This window comes from Dothidotthia symphoricarpi (assembly GCF_010015815.1).
Source record: "Dothidotthia symphoricarpi CBS 119687 unplaced genomic scaffold P153scaffold_11, whole genome shotgun sequence".
In the NCBI taxonomy this organism is placed as follows: Eukaryota; Fungi; Ascomycota; class Dothideomycetes; order Pleosporales; family Dothidotthiaceae; genus Dothidotthia; species Dothidotthia symphoricarpi.
Window position 1 is genome coordinate 1153345 of NW_022985018.1, and position 16252 is coordinate 1169596.

Here is a 16252-nt window from a genome sequence, read left to right on the forward strand (position 1 = left end):
GACACGAAATGTGTTATGCTGTTTGTTAGTACACAATATACAAGTATTAATGCTTGCTGCATCAACGAGACATTCATCCGATTGCGAGATCCTCCGTGAGGTTGTCACAGACCAAGTCAACATCGTATTGGCAAAGCAAATCAAACGCGTATATTGATGTCACGTGCTTTCGCTACTCCAGATCGCCAACGAACTACTCCGAAAGCTTCACAAAACTCCCGAGTACCCTGAACCTTGCCACCTTTGTGGGACCGTCTGATGATGGGCATGAACGCGCCGCTCAAACCATGCTTGGCACCTTTACTTTTCAATCCTCGCATATGAAAGACCTTGACTGTCGACTTCACCGAGTACTGTCTTTCGCACTCTTGCCCGTCGCAAGATACCCTGCGCTTCTACAGTCGCGTTCGCAATCGTCGGAACATTCACATTCCGCTCCTCAACCGCGTTCCAAGCGACTCGACGGCTTGACGACATTCTAGACTTGTGGACGACAGACACCGTGCAAGTGCTCCAAACAGCTCACGAGCGTTCACGCGACCATGGCAGACTCCGATTACGAATTCGACAACGACGATGGGTCCGAGGACGAGTACGTCGGGTCCAAGAACGCCGGTCCGAGCACACGAGCACCGCCGGCAAGTAAGAGACAGACGGCAGAGGCGAAGGAGGCAGCGCCAAAACGCCAGGCATGGGAGACGGAGTACTCTCGCACAGTCGAGAAGATTGTGCCTATCAACGACGAGTCGATGGGGCAGAGCGTGCAAGAGCGAGAAGAGGAAAGGAAGCGCAAGCGGTTGCGCAAAGACACAAAGCCCTTCCAAAGAGGCATCATACGGCATGTCGTGCTGGTGCTGGACCTGTCCGAGGCAATGATGGAGAAGGACATGCGGCCGAATCGCTTCATTACAATGGTCAACTACACACAAGACTATGTGCGCGAGTTCTTTGAGCAGAACCCAATTTCGCAGATGAGTGTGCTGGGCATGCACGATGGGATTTGTATACGGATTTCAGAGCTGTCGGGCAATCCAGCGGAGCATATCGAGGCTATCAAGAACCTCAGGAGCAAAGAAAGCCCAAAAGAGCCAAAGGGTGCGCCCAGCTTACAGAACGCGCTGGAGCTGGCGAGGGCGACGCTATATCACACACCAAACCACGGAACAAGAGAGGTCATCATCGTCTTTGGCTCGTTGCTATCTCTCGACCCTGGGGACATTCACCAAACCGTCAAAGCCTGCGTGCGAGATCGGATCCGTGTCAGCATCATCGGGATGAGCGCGCGACTGAAGATCTGCACAGAGATAGTCACAAAGACGAATGCAGGAGACGAGGGCGAATATACAATCGCCACAGACCAGGAAATGCTGAAGGAACTCCTCATAGCCACAACAACACCCCCCGTTGTCCGGCAAACAGCCGCTTCCACAACTGCGCCGGAACCAGACTCGGGCGCCGCGCTGATGATGATGGGCTTCCCCTCGCGAGTCGTCGAGGACGTGGCCACAATATGCGCCTGCCACGGCAACATGACCTTGGGAGGGTACACATGTTCACGCTGCAGCGCAAAAGTCTGCAGCCTACCAGTCACATGTCCCAGCTGCCAGCTCACACTCCTCCTCTCCACACATCTTGCGCGAAGCTACCACCACCTATTTCCCCTGCGTAACTGGGCTGTAGTAAGCTGGTCGCGCGCCCGCGAAAAGGGAAGCCAGGAGTGCGTGGGGTGTCTCAATCCGTTTCCCGAGATCCCGGCTTCTAGCGACCGGCGAGAGCAGAACGGGGAGACGAACGGGCTTGCGAAGAGAGGGCAGGAGAATGAGGAGGAGGATCAGAAGGCGAGTGAGTCGGCGAGGTATGAGTGTCGCGCCTGCGAGAACCACTTCTGCATCGACTGCGATATGTTTGCGCATATGGTGCTGCATAACTGTCCTGGGTGTTTGGGGCGGCTTGATGCTGGGACGGCGCAGAATGGGGATGGGAATGGGAATGGGGATGTCGTTATGAGCGGGTGAATCTATAGCCATGTGTGCTGTCATTTATATTTATGTAATGAGCATTTGACGAGCTGGTAATTGGATGTGGGTGAGGACTGGGTTGTAATTTCACAGGTAGTCTACTCAGGCTGTTGAACATTCTCCATCCTACACAGCAGTGCAATACAGAGCCGCGTAACTCACCAGAGGATATTTAATTTGTCATGTAGAACCCCGTCCGGAGGAAGACTTATCCGCCTGCGGGTTCCACATCAACCCACCGGCGCTCTTTCAAGTGCCGACTCGAACCCCGCCGTGGGGCAACTCCCCGAGCTCAAGCTGGAAGAGCACGTTATATCCCCGCTGGCATCCCAGCCGCTACCTGCATCCCATGTTCCTCCGCCCTTTATCCTGCGCACGCATTGCAATTCCTCCGCGTTCATCCACAGCTGTCCGCGCATTCAGCCCTCGTCTCCGCCAATCTATCACCTTGAACTTGAACTTGAACTTGCACTCGAGGAACTCATTCAGCACGAGCGTCAGCAAAATGGTTACCGCTACGTTCGACAGATTGATCCGGTTCGAGGCCGAGGACGGGAAGACGTATTATGGCGACTTGGTGAAGGAGGTGCCGACGCGGGAGATTGAGGGGAGCGAGGTGGAGGTGTTGGAGGGTGATATTGCGAGTGGGTTTAAGAAGACGGGTGGGCAGAAGAAAGTGGCCAAGGTATGTTTATTAAATGATTGATCGAGAGGAGAAGATAACTGATAACTTCCAGCTGCTCTCACCATTGCCATCTGTGTCCGCAATCCCGTGCATAGGCCTCAACTACCGCAAGCACGCTGAGGAATGCAACGTACATCCCCCCCTACCCCCCGTCTCACCCATCACCCCCAGCTAACCCCCCACCCAGCTCGACATCCCCAGCAACCCCGCCATCTTCACAAAATCCGCCTCCGCCCTCACCGGCCCCCTCTCCCCCATCTCCATCCACCCGGACTGCCAATCGCAGCTCGACTACGAAGGCGAACTAACCATCATAATCGGCAAAGACGCAAAAAACATCTCCGCCGCCAACGCCCTCGACTACATCCTCGGCTACACAGTCGGCAACGACGTCTCCGCCCGAAACTTCCAAATGCCCGCCTCCGTCTGCGGCGGCCAATTCGGCTACGCAAAGAGCTTCGACGGCTTCGCGCCCATCGGCCCGTGTATCGCCAGCACGCGCGTTATTCCTGATCCCCAGAAGGTGAGGTATTGGACCAAGGTTAATGGGACGAAGAGGCAGGAGACGTGTACGGATGATATGATTTTTCCCGTGGCGAAGATCGTGGAGCATTTGTCGAGGGGGGCGACGTTGAAGGCCGGTACGGCGATTATGACGGGGACGCCGAGTGGGGTGGGACTTTTTATGGAGCCGAAGGGGTTTGTGGGGGATGGGGATGAGGTGGAGGTTTATGTTGAGGGGATTGGGAGCTTGGTTAATAGGGTGAGGTTTGAGTAGGGGGTTGGACATGTTGGAAGATTGCTGTTATGTGTGTCGATATTGGTGGTGTTTGCTAGTGTTTTGCTGGTAAGAATCGATGCTTTGCTTTGCTCTTACCTTACTTGTTTCGCCCCTTGGAATGAACGAACTTGCCATGCAAATCATGTACAGACAGTAGCTACTCACTCACTCACTCACTTACTGCACCTTCTCCCACATCTTTTCTCTATCTATCTCTCTCTTTCTCCACACACTATATTATTTCATCACCTTCACTTTACACCACCACATCCCACCATTGTTCTAGATCTCTATCGTTAATACCGGGATCTCTATCGTTAACACTCGGATATACACACATAGCCATTACATACACCACTTTCCCAACACCCTCCCCAAACGGTTCCCCACCGACATGGCAGATGAAGCATACCATTCCGATGACGAAGCTCCACTGCCCGCATGCTTTACCCTGAAAGATGAACCATCAGATGACGAAGCTCCCCTCCCCACGCCCTTCATTCTAGAAAACGAGGACGCATCTTCCCCCGCCAACGACCATACAGCAGACACAGACAACGAACAAGACACCAACGAAGAAAACACCAACGACTGCGACGACACCCCGCTATCTCCCGCCAGCGTCTCAGACTGGTCAGAACCAGACTCGGATGACGATCCCCTTGCTGTCTCGCTCGAAGAGGCGGCTGATAGGCATTTCGCTGCGGAAGTGCAGGCGCGGATTGAGGCGGAGGAAAGACCTGTTCGGAAGGCGGGGGCTGGGGGTGAGATAGTTCGGGATGGGGGTGGGTGTGAAGCGGAGACGTTGGATGTCGAAGCACCGGATACGGCGCGGATTGATGAGCACCAAGAAACATCTACTGGGAAGCTACCACAAGATATGGAGGAACAACTAGCCCAGAAACTGCAAGCGGAAAGACCAGAATCCGACACTGGCAGTGACGATAGCGTATCTGTCTCTTCCTCAACACAAGACCGAGAAATCGCAGATCTGGAGAAGAAGGCAGAGACCCTGGGTGAACTGATGGAATACCTCCGCTCCAATGCCCCGCGACTAAAAGATCTGCAAGGTGTGGTTATCGACGACGAAACGTCTATCCTCGACTAGAAGCAGAAGATACGCCGCTACGAAAACACAATACGCGTCGTAGACGCCCTGCGCACCCGCCCGTCCCGTCGCCGCCCGCATATCAACCCCATGGCCACTTGCTACAGCGAGGAAGTCGACGCCCTAGAAGCAGCAGAGGACGCGGAAGCCGTAGCCAGAATAGACGAAGGTGTCGTCTTCCGCGGTCCCACCAGCCCAGCAGCAGAAGACGAACCACCACCACCCAGCGACCGCGGCTGGAAACACCCCCACGGCCCCCTGAGCACGTCCTGGCGCCGCATCCATAGCGATTTCCTCCTCCCTGCAACTTTCGTGCAGCAGGTTAATCTGGGTCTGGACTACATCGCCGACACGCCCGCGCCCCTTGATCCAGGGAATGCGTTCAGAAGCTGGTTCTCGCACGCCTGTGCCCGTGCTGGCTGGCGCGGCGACCTCCTCCTCCGCAACGACACATGGCAGGTTCTCATCCTCGACCCCCGGCCCGAAGTGAGTCGCGTAAAGTACAGACCGCGCTCGCGCCAGCTGCCGGCGTACAACGCTAGACATGCACCACTCGCGGATAGCGAGCTTCCCGCCCCGTGCCAGAACGGCGGGTGCGACGCAGGGTGTCCGGGTCCTCGCTCTGAATCCCATGTTTCGACGAAGCTACGCAGTGAGGCGACCGTCACGCAGGCGGAGGCGGACGACATGCCCCCTCCGCCATGGCGCGCGCACGCGAAATACCACGCCCGCCGGCTCCAGGACGTCGCGGCGCGGCGCCGCTTCGCACAAGCGCAGCGTAGCGCGAGGCTCCGCGCGCTGTTCAACGCGTGGAGGGTGTACAGCCAGACGGGGCGCAGGAGAGGTCCCGCGAGGAGGGAGAGGAGGGGGAGGTTCTACGCCCCTGCACCGGTGCGCGCGGGGAATGCGTGGTTTGCGAAACGACTGCCGAGTTTGCGGGAACAGAATGTGGGTCGAGAAGAGAATGTGGTTCGAGAAGAGAAGGTGGTTCGAGAAGAGAAGGAGGGAGATAGGGTAGATGATGCACTCCCGAAGCGCCGTCCGAGACTCGTTATTCATCCACCCAAACCTCCGCCGCAGATTTTGATTCGAGGTTTGACGCCAGAAGCGTACTAGCAGCGCGCGAAAGATCCTATTCGGCGGTATTTACCACCTTCCGAAGACGATGACGAGGAGGGGGGTACAGTCTCGGTTGTGGAACTAGACGACACAATTCCTATCCAACGCGTCGAAGAGCAGGAAGTCGAGGAAGGAGAGATTTTCGAACAACAAGACAACAAGGAAAAGCCACGGCGGAAACGCGCACCCCAACGCGCTTTCACCCGCCAATCTTGCACCGTAATCGCTCCGCAACAGACACAGGCGACAAGTCCCCTCGCTACAAGGCGGTTCGCGAGGCCTGATGGGTCGTGGGAGACGGGGAGTGAGGCTTCTGAGGCGAGTACGGGGCGGGATGAAGGGGGTGTGGATATAGATATAGACGGTATGGATTTGTCTCGTTTGACCCGGGGGTCAGATGGGGATGCAGACGGTAGGGGCAAGATGGCGCGGGAGAGGTCGCCGTCGTTGTCGCCGCCGGGGTGGGATGAGGAACTGTGTATTTCTCTTGCGCCTGTTATTCCTGTGAGAAATCCTGCGCGGGAGGAAAGAAGTAAAGAGGAGGAGGAGGAGGAAGCAGACGAGGAGGACACATTCTCTCAAACGCGCACAATTCTTGCACATTAGCTAGTTTTGAGTAGATGGAATGTACACACCAGCAGCAGCATCACCACCATCCCAATTTTCTTTTATAGATGAAAGCTCATGTACTACCCACACACCGCACCCCACTCCCCACAATCTCAAACTCGACCCCCCTCCCCCGACTCGGCGGCGCCCACGGCGCAAACACCAGCCTAAACCGCCTCCGCCACCTCGACACATGCGCATCGTCCTCTGTCCACGCATCCTCGCCCACACTCCCGCTCGCCAGGGCATTCAGCAGCGACGGCCGCGCCGCAAACACAGGCTGCTTCGTCAGCGCAATCCGACACGCAAGCTGGTTCGTCCAGACGAGGCCCAGCGCGGGTGTTTTCAGCGTGTGCGCGGGCTCGGACAGCGCGTCGCCCCAGCCTGTGAACCAGCGCTGTTGGTGGTCGAGGGCTAGGGGGTCGGGGGAGAGGAGGAGTGTAGGTTCCATCTGGTGTTGGGAAGGTTGTGGCGTATTTGTCTGGCTATTTGTGTTTGTCGAGGTAGTGCGGGATACTGGTGTTGAGGTTGGGGGTGGGTGGGTGAAGCGGTCTGCGACTTGGTTTGCGACGACGATGGCGATGTTGTGCGTGCGTGCTAGGTCGCGGAGTAGGGCGCCTAGCTGGACGAGTTGGGTTCCGCGTTTTGCGAGGGAGGCTACGTTGTTTGGCTTTTCGCCTTTTTTGTCGAATTCTGCGCGGTAGTTTGCTGCGACGGAGTCGAGGATTACGAGGCCGATGTTGTGCTTTTCTATGGCCACGGGGAGCTGGTAGCGCAGGATGTGCTCTTGGGATTCGAGGTCTGGGGTTTGGATGCTGAGGATGCGGGATAGGGAGGGTTGGGAGGAGGCGGGCAGGGAGGCGAGGAGTGGGTGCGAGGTGAGCAGTTGGGTGAGGCGCGTTGTGGCGAGGGCGGCTTCGGTGGAGATGTAGACTGCGGATTTGGAGAGGCCGTGGGGGGAGGGTAGCTGTGCGGCTAGGAGGAGCGTGAGGAGGAGCTGCGTTTTGCCGGCACCGCTGGGTTGTTGTCAGTATGTTGTATTTTTAAATGCAGTGAGGAATGGTTGTTCACACCTCTCCCCCGTGACTTCAACCACATATCCAGGCGGAATACCGCCGCCCAGCGCCGCGTCCAGCCCCTCGTCCAAAGTGCTTATATAGGGCCATGGACGCTCTGGGTCGTCGACGTCCCCGAGAAAGGCACTCCCAGGCGCTTCTTCCCCGCCGAAGCCCAGCTGCTGGTGCAGGGCAGGAATCACGGCATCCGTCAGCTTCCTCAGCTCGCCAGCCGGCAACTGGGAGCGCTTGGCGACATCGGCGGCGTCGAGGGTGAGCAGGTCGTTTGTGGTGATGAGGGCCTTGTCGAGCTTGGGCAGCAGATGGGTAAAGGGCCTCGCGTCGAAGTCAGGAAGCACGTGCAGCAGGTCCGTCATGGGTCACGGGTCACGCCTGTCTAGCATTGGGACGGCGAGGCGCGTGGACGTGGACGAGGAGTTGACAATGGCGTGGCGCGACGCGTGATGGGGACGCGATGGTCGTGAACGTCTGCTGAGTAATGGACTTTCTGTGGTGGGGCTCCCTTCCTCCGTCCTGCCCCCCGCCATCATCCCCGCATAGAGCTTCTGCATGGTCGAGGCTCGGGGAATAATGTAAACCATGACAGCATGTCCTTCTGATAGTTGCCGTCTCTCCTGCACGCCATTTGTGGGAGATACGTCTAGCCTTTGTACTACTCCTCTCACTAGCCGGCACCCAGACCCATGTCATGACGAATCTCTTCGAGCCTTACACTTCCACTCGTCCGTAGCACCGCGATCTGATTTCCCCCAGGGTCCTTATCCTTATTCACCTCGGGGCAGCCTTGCGCGAACTCTGCATCCTCTTAGCCGGCTGTGCTTGGTTGTGTCTGCTTTCTCGTCTTTGTTGTAATCCCGCAAGGCGCAGGGTTGTCCACGCTGTGCAGTAAGTCGACTCGAGCGTTCATATGGTCATATTATCACTAGTCTCTCGCATCTGTCAAACTCCACATTCTCTATTCGGACCTAAGCATACCCGAGTCAGTCCATCTCTTTGCATGTACGTCGGGTCATTTACCTCTCACAATTATCCTTCTCCGGGTCACCGGTTGATAATCCGAGAACCCTTCTGAATTACCGCTTCCATACTCGCGGATCCTACTGCACACATCACATGCTTAGCCGTCAGGTGGATCATCCACAATGTCACTTTCTCCTTTCGTCCTTTCTCTCATAAGAAGACCCCTCTCCACCCACTACCACCTTTTCCGCGAACAGCCTTCGCACTCATGCCCGCCTACTGCCTGCAAGATTGCCACTACTTCTTCCGCAGCGCCTTGCGCCTACTCTCCATCAGCACTTTCATCTCGCCACTCTACGCCTGACTGACTTTACCCGCCATGGCAGTCCGCACATTTACCCGACCCTCATCCCTGGACGCGTCTGTAATCACCGCCGTGAAAATGTCCACCAAAGAAACAAACGGCGACGTTCGATCTGAGGCTTCTGCCAAAGATAGCGCCCAGTCCTTTTCCGCAGAAGCAAGAGCACCGTTGGCTCACTCTGGCAAGACAGACTCGAAACCAGGAATCACATTCGCGAGCCAAGACAAACTCCCAAAGCTTCCCATTCCAGAACTCGAGAACTCCTGCAAGAAGTATGTCGCAGCTTTGAAGCCCCTGCAATCCACGAAGGAGCGCAACGATACCGCCGCGTCAGTCCAGGAATTTCTGAAATCAGATGGACCCGTACTGCAAGAGAAGCTCAAGAAGTATGCCAGTGGAAAGGCCAACTACATCGAGCAGTTTTGTGAGTCGCCTTTTTTCTGAAGTGAATACAACCTCCACAAACTGCTGCGTGGACATGTTTTGAGTCATCACTCGCAAGTGCATCATAATACTGACTACATCAGGGTACGATTCATACTTGAACTTTGATAATCCAGTCGTGTTGAATCTCAACCCGTTCTTCCTGCTGGAAGACGACCCCACCCCAGCTCGAAACAACCAGGTCACTCGTGCAGCATCACTGGTCGTCTCGGCTCTGTCCTTTGTTCGAGCAGTGCGCAAAGAAGAGCTGCCGCCCGACACAATCCGGGGCCAACCACTCTGCATGTACCAGTATTCGCGACTGTTTGGCACCGCCAGGATACCCACCGAGAATGGCTGCCAGATTGGACAGGATCCTACTTCAAAACATATTGTCGTCCTTTGCTATGGCCAGTTCTACTGGTTCGACGTGCTCGATGACAACAATGACTTGATCATGACTGAGAAGGATATTGCCCTCAACTTGTCTGTCATCGTCGACGACGCGCAAGAAGTACCCATCCAGGACGCTGCAAAGGGAGCACTGGGCGTGTTGAGCACAGAAGGCCGAAAGGTGTGGGCCGGTCTGCGCGATGTTCTCCACCGGGAAGAAGGGTCAAACAACTCCGACTGCCTGAACATTGTTGATTCCGCATTGTTCATTCTGTGTCTGGACTACACCGAGCCGCAGACTGGCGCCGATCTATGCACAAACATGCTCTGTGGTACCAGCAAGGTTGAACGCGGCGTCCAAGTCGGCACTTGCACGAACCGCTGGTACGATAAGCTCCAGATCATCGTCTGCAAAAACGGAAGCGCGGGTATCAACTTTGAACACACAGGTGTGGATGGTCATACTGTTCTCAGGTTCGCCTCAGACCTGTATACGGATACGATTCTTCGCTTCGCACGCACGATCAATGGAAGTGCACCCAGTCTTTGGGCGACCCAGAGTCCCGACCCGGCAAAGCGAGACCCTGACAGCTTCGGCGATGTCCAGGCCACCCCTCACAAACTCGAGTGGGATATGATCCCGGAGTTGAGTACAGCACTTCGCTTCGCTGAAACACGCCTGGCAGATCTCATCCAGCAGAACGAGTTTGCGACCTTGGACTTTTCTCACTACGGCAAGAACTTTATGACCTCCATGGGCTTCTCGCCCGACGCATTCGTGCAGATGGCGTTTCAAGCAGCGTACTACGGTCTTTACGGGAGGATAGAGTGCGTGTACGAGCCAGCGATGACCAAACTCTACTACCACGGAAGAACCGAGGCGATACGCTCCGTCACTGACGAGTCTGTCGATTTCCTGAAGACATTCTGGGGCGAAAACCCCGCAACACAGAAGATCGAAGCTCTCCGTAAAGCGTGCCAGAAACACACCGAGAACACAAAGATATGCGCAAAGGCCCAAGGACCAGACCGCCACCTCTATGCACTGTACTGCATCTGGCAGCGAGCCATGGACGAGTCCGCCGAAGTCGCCAGCAGCGACGGATGGGACTCGACGCGCCCCTCAAGCCCAGACGCATCCAGCATCGCATCACCAACTCGCACCTCCGTCCTGTCAGAAAACGAATCCATATCCAGCTCGCCGCCTCCCCCCACAGCCCCCGTCCAGCAACACTCCATGCCCGCCCTCTTCGCCGACAACGGCTGGGACAAAATAAACACCACCATCCTCTCCACCTCCAACTGCGGAAACCCCTCCCTCCGCCAATTCGGCTTCGGCCCAACCTCCGCCGACGGCTTCGGCATCGGCTACATCATCAAAGACGGCAGCATCTCCATCTGCGCGTCCTCCAAGCACCGCCAAACATCCCGCTACATCGACGCCCTAGAGTCATACTTCCTCGAAGTCCGCAAACTGCTCCGCCAGATAAAACGCCGCGGCACCTCCGCTGATAAAACTGCCTCCCGCGCGCGTGAGGCGGAGGACCGCCCGCAGGCCAGCCGCTTCAAGAGCCGCGGCCGCATCCTCGTCGCTGATGGGACTAAGTCGCAGACCCCCGCGGAAAGTATTGTGGAGGAAGACGACGACGACGGTCTGGGCGGATGTAAGTCGCCCCCTGAGCATGTCCCTCTGCACCCTAAACCTAGGCACATCGCCGCAGTCCTCACTACCTCCGCGCGCCGCCGAACACTGGCCAACACGCTCGGCGCGTGGAAATCCCGCACTTGCAATCGCTCCTTGACACTACTCCCACCACCAAACACCCCCGTCCTCCCCATGTCGTAGTCAACTTACTAATACTTCCAAAACAGACGGATTCTTCGACGCAGGCATGCTGCGCCAGGCCATCAAAGCAGGCGACGCCGCGTCCGCCGAGCCGTCAGCGGAAAGAGACGTTATACGCAGGAATATCGGGCGTAGGTTGAGGTTGTCGGAGTATTAGCTTGGGATAGTATTATATCATCTCGTTCCACATAGTGTTTGGCTGGATAATCTTAGTCTTCCCCACTTGCAAAAATTTTCACCCACGTCCTCTTTTGCCCAGAGCAACTCCACCACCCACCTATCCATCCATTGATTTTATGAATGATAGATTGGGTGAGCACTCCATCAAAAGCACAATCGGGCTTGTGGTTTAGTGGTATAATTTTCCCTTAGCATGGGAAAGGTCCGGCGTTCGATTCGCCGCAAGTCCATCTTTTTTGCCCACCTTTTTTTGTTTCCCCCGTGCGTCCCTTACCCTCACTTCCCATCATCCTCACTTCCCATCATCCCCACTTCCCATCATCCTTGCATATCTACCCATAAAAACGAAAATAGTCAAACCCTCAAAGTCCCCCAAAAGTCTTCCCAAACAGTGAGTGACCCCTACCGCAACAACACTGAACCCGCATATCCCAAGAAAAGTAGGGGGTCATGAGATCGAGCTCCCATCGTCAGGAACGCACTATTCCAAAGCGCTGGGTTGTTGTTCTTGTCGCCAGCGAAGGGGTATCCCTACGGGCGTCCTTCAGCATCGCATTTCTACTTTCTACTTTTCTTCTAGGCTGATACAGCAAGCGTCATGGAGTGTATGGGAAAAGGGATTGGTGTACCGAGCCCGGTGAGAAGGGGTATTGACTTTTCTGGGAGGTGGGTGGGAGATAGGTTGGTGCGGACTGGCGGTCGACCTGCGGTGGTGTGCGGAGAGGAAGTGTTCGTAAACTGAGCTTACTGAGTGGGTGAGGGTTTGATTTGTTCACACTCGCCACGAAAAGACTTGGGGTTTGGATATTCTGTGGCAGTGAGAGACCCCCTCCCCTGTTCAGCGCTCGGAAACATCGGAAACGCTCGGAAAGCGACGCACCCTCTGCTGGAACGCATGTCTGCGCACGGCTGGGTAGTCTTTAAAGAAGAAATCTGTCGAAAGCTATCGAAGTTTCTTCTGTCTCAGCGACACTGCTACGACCAGGTGTTCACTGGCAACGTTATAGTAGGAGTCGTAAAACCGTTGATAAAAAAGGAAGAGTGGTGCCTAGAACTGTTGCAGAAACGACTGCAAACAATGGCATTAATGAGGTCATTGGGCTGGGGATTGTGAGAATTCTATGACTAGAATTGGATTAACGAGTGTCTAGTGGACGGGGCTGATTTTGAGATATCCCTATCGAGGCGTTATCTGGAAAGATCGTGGTATGGCATGTTTTTCTAGTGTATTACACAAGTAAAGTGCAACTTAACTCCGAACGCAGTCTGAATATTAGAAATCTCGACTAAGGTTACTACGACTACTACACATGTCAGGCTAGCAATTCTATGATCTTTCGGAGTACATTTGTATCATTAATTTCCGTCGTTATAGTCTTTGTCGCCTTTATCATCATCGTTGTTGTTGTCGTTGTTGTTATCGTCTTCGTTGTCTTCGTCGTCTTCGTCGTCTTTGTCGTCTTTGTTGTCTTTGTTGTCTTCGTTGTCTTTATTGTCTTCGTTGTCTTTAGTAGGATAGAGAATTTTATCTCCAAGACGTACAAATAGCCCTAGCAGATTAGTAAACGCTAGAGGTGGCGTACTAAATGCTTACCTGTTGGCACGCTCTATGCTGACGTGCAGTTATAAAAATTGTAGTAAAAGATTCTAGTTGGTCCTAGCTTCTGTTAGAAATACGTGCTAGTGTCCGCAGTATAAAAGAATTAGCACCCTTACAGATCTCTTCCTGCCGTCTATATAAGTATCTCAATCTAATCTTTTTTTAGAACTTTTGTAACTCAGCCGCTCGTATTATTCTAGTAACTGCTGGAGATCTTATACTACCTGTTTAATAGCTTGTACTCGTTCTAGATTTTTATGTCACACTTGGGGGCATAAGCCATTATGCTTAACAAGTAGAGGGCGTAACAAATTGTCAGATTATTTTTGTTATTCTGCTCCCATAGGATAATACAATATTTAGCGAAATAGTGTTTGCCTTGCTATAAGTGATCTAAAAACGACATTGACGATATAGACGCGTTAAGCAAAGAACTCGCAAACAATTAACAGATTAACGTTGTTAATTAACGGGGTTAATTATGTGCTATAGTGGGTAGAGGTAGAGGTAAGGTAAGGAAGTAGGATGGATTAAATAGTATGTTTAGGATGCGGATTACTTTGTTCGAGAGATTACACATAATAATTAAATTAAAGTATTAACACCTATAATAACAAGGAATCCGCTCTCTTAACAATTTCTGAGCTAGAAGAGCTCATCAAATACGTTCTCCTCTGCTAGATATAATGTTAGTACCTAGTTCTCCTGCATTTAAGTTCAGAGACTTACTATTCTCATCTAGTGCGAAGATTTCCTCTTGCGCATTGTCCTCTTTAGGACAGGACTTGTCCTCTAATCTAGAATCTCAAAATTAGCTACTTTTTCTACTAGTATCTTCGTGAGATTTCAACATACCTTATGCAGGCTCTGATAAAGGCAGCAAAGAGGATCGCATAGGCAAGGCCTATGTTCGTTCTGTCTTCGATTTCTGCCCGACTGGTCTGACGATACTGGTTGACAAGTTCTGTTACCCTTTTTGGGTTCTGTTGATATACTGGATAGGCAAATATCCGCTCCAGATGCCGCTGCTGCTGCATTCTTCGGGGCCGGGTTCTTTGCAGCATGGTATCTGATTTTGGCACCGTCTGCTGGGCGGCTGTTTGGAGGCCCCTTCGGCCTAGTGGACAAAGCCTCCATGCATTCAGAAATAGAGCAGGCGCTCTTGTTACTAAGGGTTGATTGATTGCTTGGATAGTAATCAAAGACATGTTAAGTAGTAGTTGTAGTAGTATAGCTTATTCTTAGTAGTAAAGGAAGAACAGTTGTAAAGGAGTAATAGTGGAAGATGGAGAGCGAGAGGGCTTTTATAGGTTTTGGCCTACAGACTAAGTCCCAGCCCGTGAATTATCACAGCGAGTACCAAAGAACAAGTATGAGATGACTCACAACTTTAGAACGGTTCATAGTACTTGGATGGTTGAGTTCCACACTTTAAATATGCTATACTTATATCATCACAGCCGGGCATACTTAGCGCAAGCTCTAGTGAACCTGTACCGCTGAAGTTGAGGCAAAAAAAAAAGGCGGAAGATATTCAGCTGGGTCAGAAAAATTATTTGGCTGGGTCACTAATCTAAAGTACCTAGGTAGTCACGCGTACCTAGGTAGGGGACACAATTCACAAGGCAGTGCAGCGCACGATGTGGCACCAAGAATACGTCGACCCCGCAGAGATCTGGCCTTTACAAGAAGTGACCAATCCGAATTTCTTTTACTAAAAAATGGCGCAGTCCTGCGAAGCATCCCAGATGTTTTCGACCTTCGCGGGTAACGCGTTCATACTTTAGTTACCGTCTTTTAGTAGTCTTACCGCCTCCAGGACAGCCTTGAGCCACGATCTCCAGGATTACATATACGAAGGGCTCGTGTTTGGTGATGAACCGCACCAGCCACCATCTGAACTTTTACAATTGTTGTGCGAGGAGTACTATAATACATTATACATAGACGTAAGACGCGCACGCTATTACTGAGGTACTACAGCCCTATCTAGCACGATACCTACTGTTCTTGCCAACTGTGGTATGCTCCTCGCAGAGTCGTAGGACTCAAGAAGGTAGCTATTGTAGTGCATCACTAAATACGAGCTTCTTCGCAATTGAAGTGACCCAGACCAGCTTCTTCCCATTGCTTGAATGACATCTGCAAATAGTGAGGCACATAATAAGCTTCATGTTGAGCGGTAGAGTTGATGGGAAGAATCATGGTTGTATCAGAGCTATGAAAGAGAGCGCCTATATACAACGGGGAAATGAGTGAAGGTGTTAGGCCCAACATGGATTAGCGTGCCAGCGATCCCAAGTCGAGACACATACAAATGAAGTCGATGCACCTTTTGACTTTGGAACGCAGAGGCAGAGTTCTACAAACGTATGCGATCGCGGCAAGCACTCGTACTTGTATATATACATGCAACCATAGATATATACAGAAGCCCGTTACATTGCACATCATCAACCCAGAACTTAAACCGGCCACCAACATACGCTCAGCATGCTCCTCCAGCGCCATCATTCTCGCCATCAGCATGAACACCACCAAAACCATCATCCAAGACAACTGCAACTTCTTCGTGTACGCTGCCATAAACACCACTCCTCCAACCCAGCCAAATCCCCTTCCTTGAATGGTATCCATGTGGACCACCGCCATGTAGTCGTGGCTCGTGTGGAAAAAGATGCTTTTGACGTGAAGTGAAGACGTCTGTGTTGCAACATGTATGTCTGTTGCGGCGCGTGCGTGCGCGCGTTTTGCGACGTGTGCATCGAAAAGGCAAAAGAGGCGAGCATGCGGAAGAAGCTTCATCTTGTGCGCAGCTGCGTGTTAAAGCGCACTGTGTGCGGCAGTCTAAGTGATGTGCGGCAGCCTGAGTGTTGTGCGCAGCTTGAGTGTTGTGCGCAGCTTGAGTGTTGTGCGGCAGCTTGGGTGTTGTGCGGCGGGTGGCTTGAGTGCTGCGCCTGTGGAGGGGAGGCGGGCATGGCGCCTGAGGAGCAGGAAAGCGAGGGCGGCTTGTGTGGTGCGGCTTGCGTTTTGGCTTTTGCGTTTTGGCTTTTGCGTTTTGGCTTTTGCGTTTTGGCTTTTGCGTTTTTT

The 16252-nt window shown here is 53.4% G+C and overlaps 9 protein-coding genes and 1 non-coding gene across 10 annotated transcripts; 7 read left to right on the plus strand and 3 right to left on the minus strand.

The window, feature by feature from the left end:
- Nucleotides 1-542: 542 nt before the first annotated feature.
- P153DRAFT_423497 (uncharacterized protein) lies at nucleotides 543-3651 on the plus strand (the record flags this gene model as incomplete). The annotated part of the gene is made up of 6 exons (XM_033672431.1): nucleotides 543-1002; nucleotides 1095-1259; nucleotides 1309-2011; nucleotides 2508-2703; nucleotides 2756-2833; nucleotides 2891-3651. The coding sequence occupies 6 exons, from the start codon at nucleotides 543-545 to the stop codon at nucleotides 3479-3481; spliced, it is 2193 nt and encodes a 730-aa protein (XP_033523513.1). The 3' UTR covers nucleotides 3482-3651.
- A 227-nt stretch (nucleotides 3652-3878) lies between these two features.
- Nucleotides 3879-4592, plus strand: P153DRAFT_386313 (uncharacterized protein; the record flags this gene model as incomplete). The annotated part of the gene is made up of 1 exon (XM_033670516.1): nucleotides 3879-4592. One exon carries the CDS (start codon nucleotides 3879-3881, stop codon nucleotides 4590-4592), a length of 714 nt encoding a protein of 237 aa, XP_033523514.1.
- A 90-nt stretch (nucleotides 4593-4682) lies between these two features.
- Nucleotides 4683-6317, plus strand: P153DRAFT_397311 (uncharacterized protein; the record flags this gene model as incomplete). Its single annotated transcript, XM_033671550.1, has 2 exons — nucleotides 4683-5685; nucleotides 5755-6317. 2 exons carry the CDS (start codon nucleotides 4683-4685, stop codon nucleotides 6315-6317), a joined length of 1566 nt encoding a protein of 521 aa, XP_033523515.1.
- P153DRAFT_32731 (uncharacterized protein) lies at nucleotides 6048-7186 on the plus strand. Its single transcript, XM_033665326.1, has one exon. The coding sequence runs from the start codon at nucleotides 6386-6388 to the stop codon at nucleotides 7022-7024; it is 639 nt and encodes a 212-aa protein (XP_033523516.1). The 5' UTR covers nucleotides 6048-6385; the 3' UTR covers nucleotides 7025-7186.
- P153DRAFT_32810 (uncharacterized protein) lies at nucleotides 7160-7863 on the minus strand. Its single transcript, XM_033665350.1, has 2 exons — nucleotides 7392-7863; nucleotides 7160-7336 (listed from the first exon to the last, which is right to left on the minus strand). The coding sequence occupies exons 1-2, from the start codon at nucleotides 7750-7752 to the stop codon at nucleotides 7296-7298; spliced, it is 402 nt and encodes a 133-aa protein (XP_033523517.1). The 5' UTR covers nucleotides 7753-7863; the 3' UTR covers nucleotides 7160-7295.
- An 871-nt stretch (nucleotides 7864-8734) lies between these two features.
- Nucleotides 8735-11604, plus strand: P153DRAFT_367402 (carnitine acetyl transferas-like protein; the record flags this gene model as incomplete). Its single annotated transcript, XM_033668266.1, has 3 exons — nucleotides 8735-9144; nucleotides 9248-11200; nucleotides 11409-11604. Coding segments are annotated over 3 exons (2494 nt in total), but the record flags the coding sequence as incomplete, so codon positions are not given.
- Nucleotides 11605-11720: 116 nt separating this feature from the next.
- P153DRAFT_t72 lies at nucleotides 11721-11792 on the plus strand. Its single transcript has one exon. It is a non-coding gene; the product is annotated as a tRNA-Ala (tRNA).
- On the plus strand, nucleotides 11738-12344 carry P153DRAFT_367403 (uncharacterized protein). Its single transcript, XM_033668267.1, has one exon. The coding sequence runs from the start codon at nucleotides 11756-11758 to the stop codon at nucleotides 12014-12016; it is 261 nt and encodes an 86-aa protein (XP_033523519.1). The 5' UTR covers nucleotides 11738-11755; the 3' UTR covers nucleotides 12017-12344.
- A 1422-nt stretch (nucleotides 12345-13766) lies between these two features.
- Nucleotides 13767-14420, minus strand: P153DRAFT_32904 (uncharacterized protein). Its single transcript, XM_033665371.1, has 3 exons — nucleotides 14018-14420; nucleotides 13892-13959; nucleotides 13767-13839 (listed from the first exon to the last, which is right to left on the minus strand). The coding sequence occupies exons 1-3, from the start codon at nucleotides 14368-14370 to the stop codon at nucleotides 13808-13810; spliced, it is 453 nt and encodes a 150-aa protein (XP_033523520.1). The 5' UTR covers nucleotides 14371-14420; the 3' UTR covers nucleotides 13767-13807.
- Nucleotides 14421-15356: 936 nt separating this feature from the next.
- P153DRAFT_32905 (uncharacterized protein) lies at nucleotides 15357-16252 on the minus strand. Its single transcript, XM_033665372.1, has one exon. It carries the CDS (start codon nucleotides 15965-15967, stop codon nucleotides 15443-15445), a length of 525 nt encoding a protein of 174 aa, XP_033523521.1. The 5' UTR covers nucleotides 15968-16252; the 3' UTR covers nucleotides 15357-15442.

Bases quoted from the DNA above. Each gene is read 5' to 3' on its own strand.
- P153DRAFT_32731 (XM_033665326.1), top strand. From the start codon at position 6,386: ATGAAAGCTCATGTACTACCCACACACCGCACCCCACTCCCCACAATC.
- P153DRAFT_32904 (XM_033665371.1), bottom strand. From the start codon at position 14,370: ATGTCTTTGATTACTATCCAAGCAATCAATCAACCCTTAGTAACAAGA. The intron at 13,960-14,017 runs GTATGTTGAAAT...TTGAGATTCTAG, and splicing joins TTTATCAGAGCCTGCATAAG to ATTAGAGGACAAGTCCTGTC. The intron at 13,840-13,891 runs GTAAGTCTCTGA...CATTATATCTAG, and splicing joins CTTCGCACTAGATGAGAATA to CAGAGGAGAACGTATTTGAT.
- P153DRAFT_32905 (XM_033665372.1), bottom strand. From the start codon at position 15,967: ATGAAGCTTCTTCCGCATGCTCGCCTCTTTTGCCTTTTCGATGCACAC.
- P153DRAFT_367403 (XM_033668267.1), top strand. From the start codon at position 11,756: ATGGGAAAGGTCCGGCGTTCGATTCGCCGCAAGTCCATCTTTTTTGCC.
- P153DRAFT_32810 (XM_033665350.1), bottom strand. From the start codon at position 7,752: ATGACGGACCTGCTGCACGTGCTTCCTGACTTCGACGCGAGGCCCTTT. The intron at 7,337-7,391 runs GTGAACAACCAT...ACAACAACCCAG, and splicing joins TGAAGTCACGGGGGAGAGGT to CGGTGCCGGCAAAACGCAGC.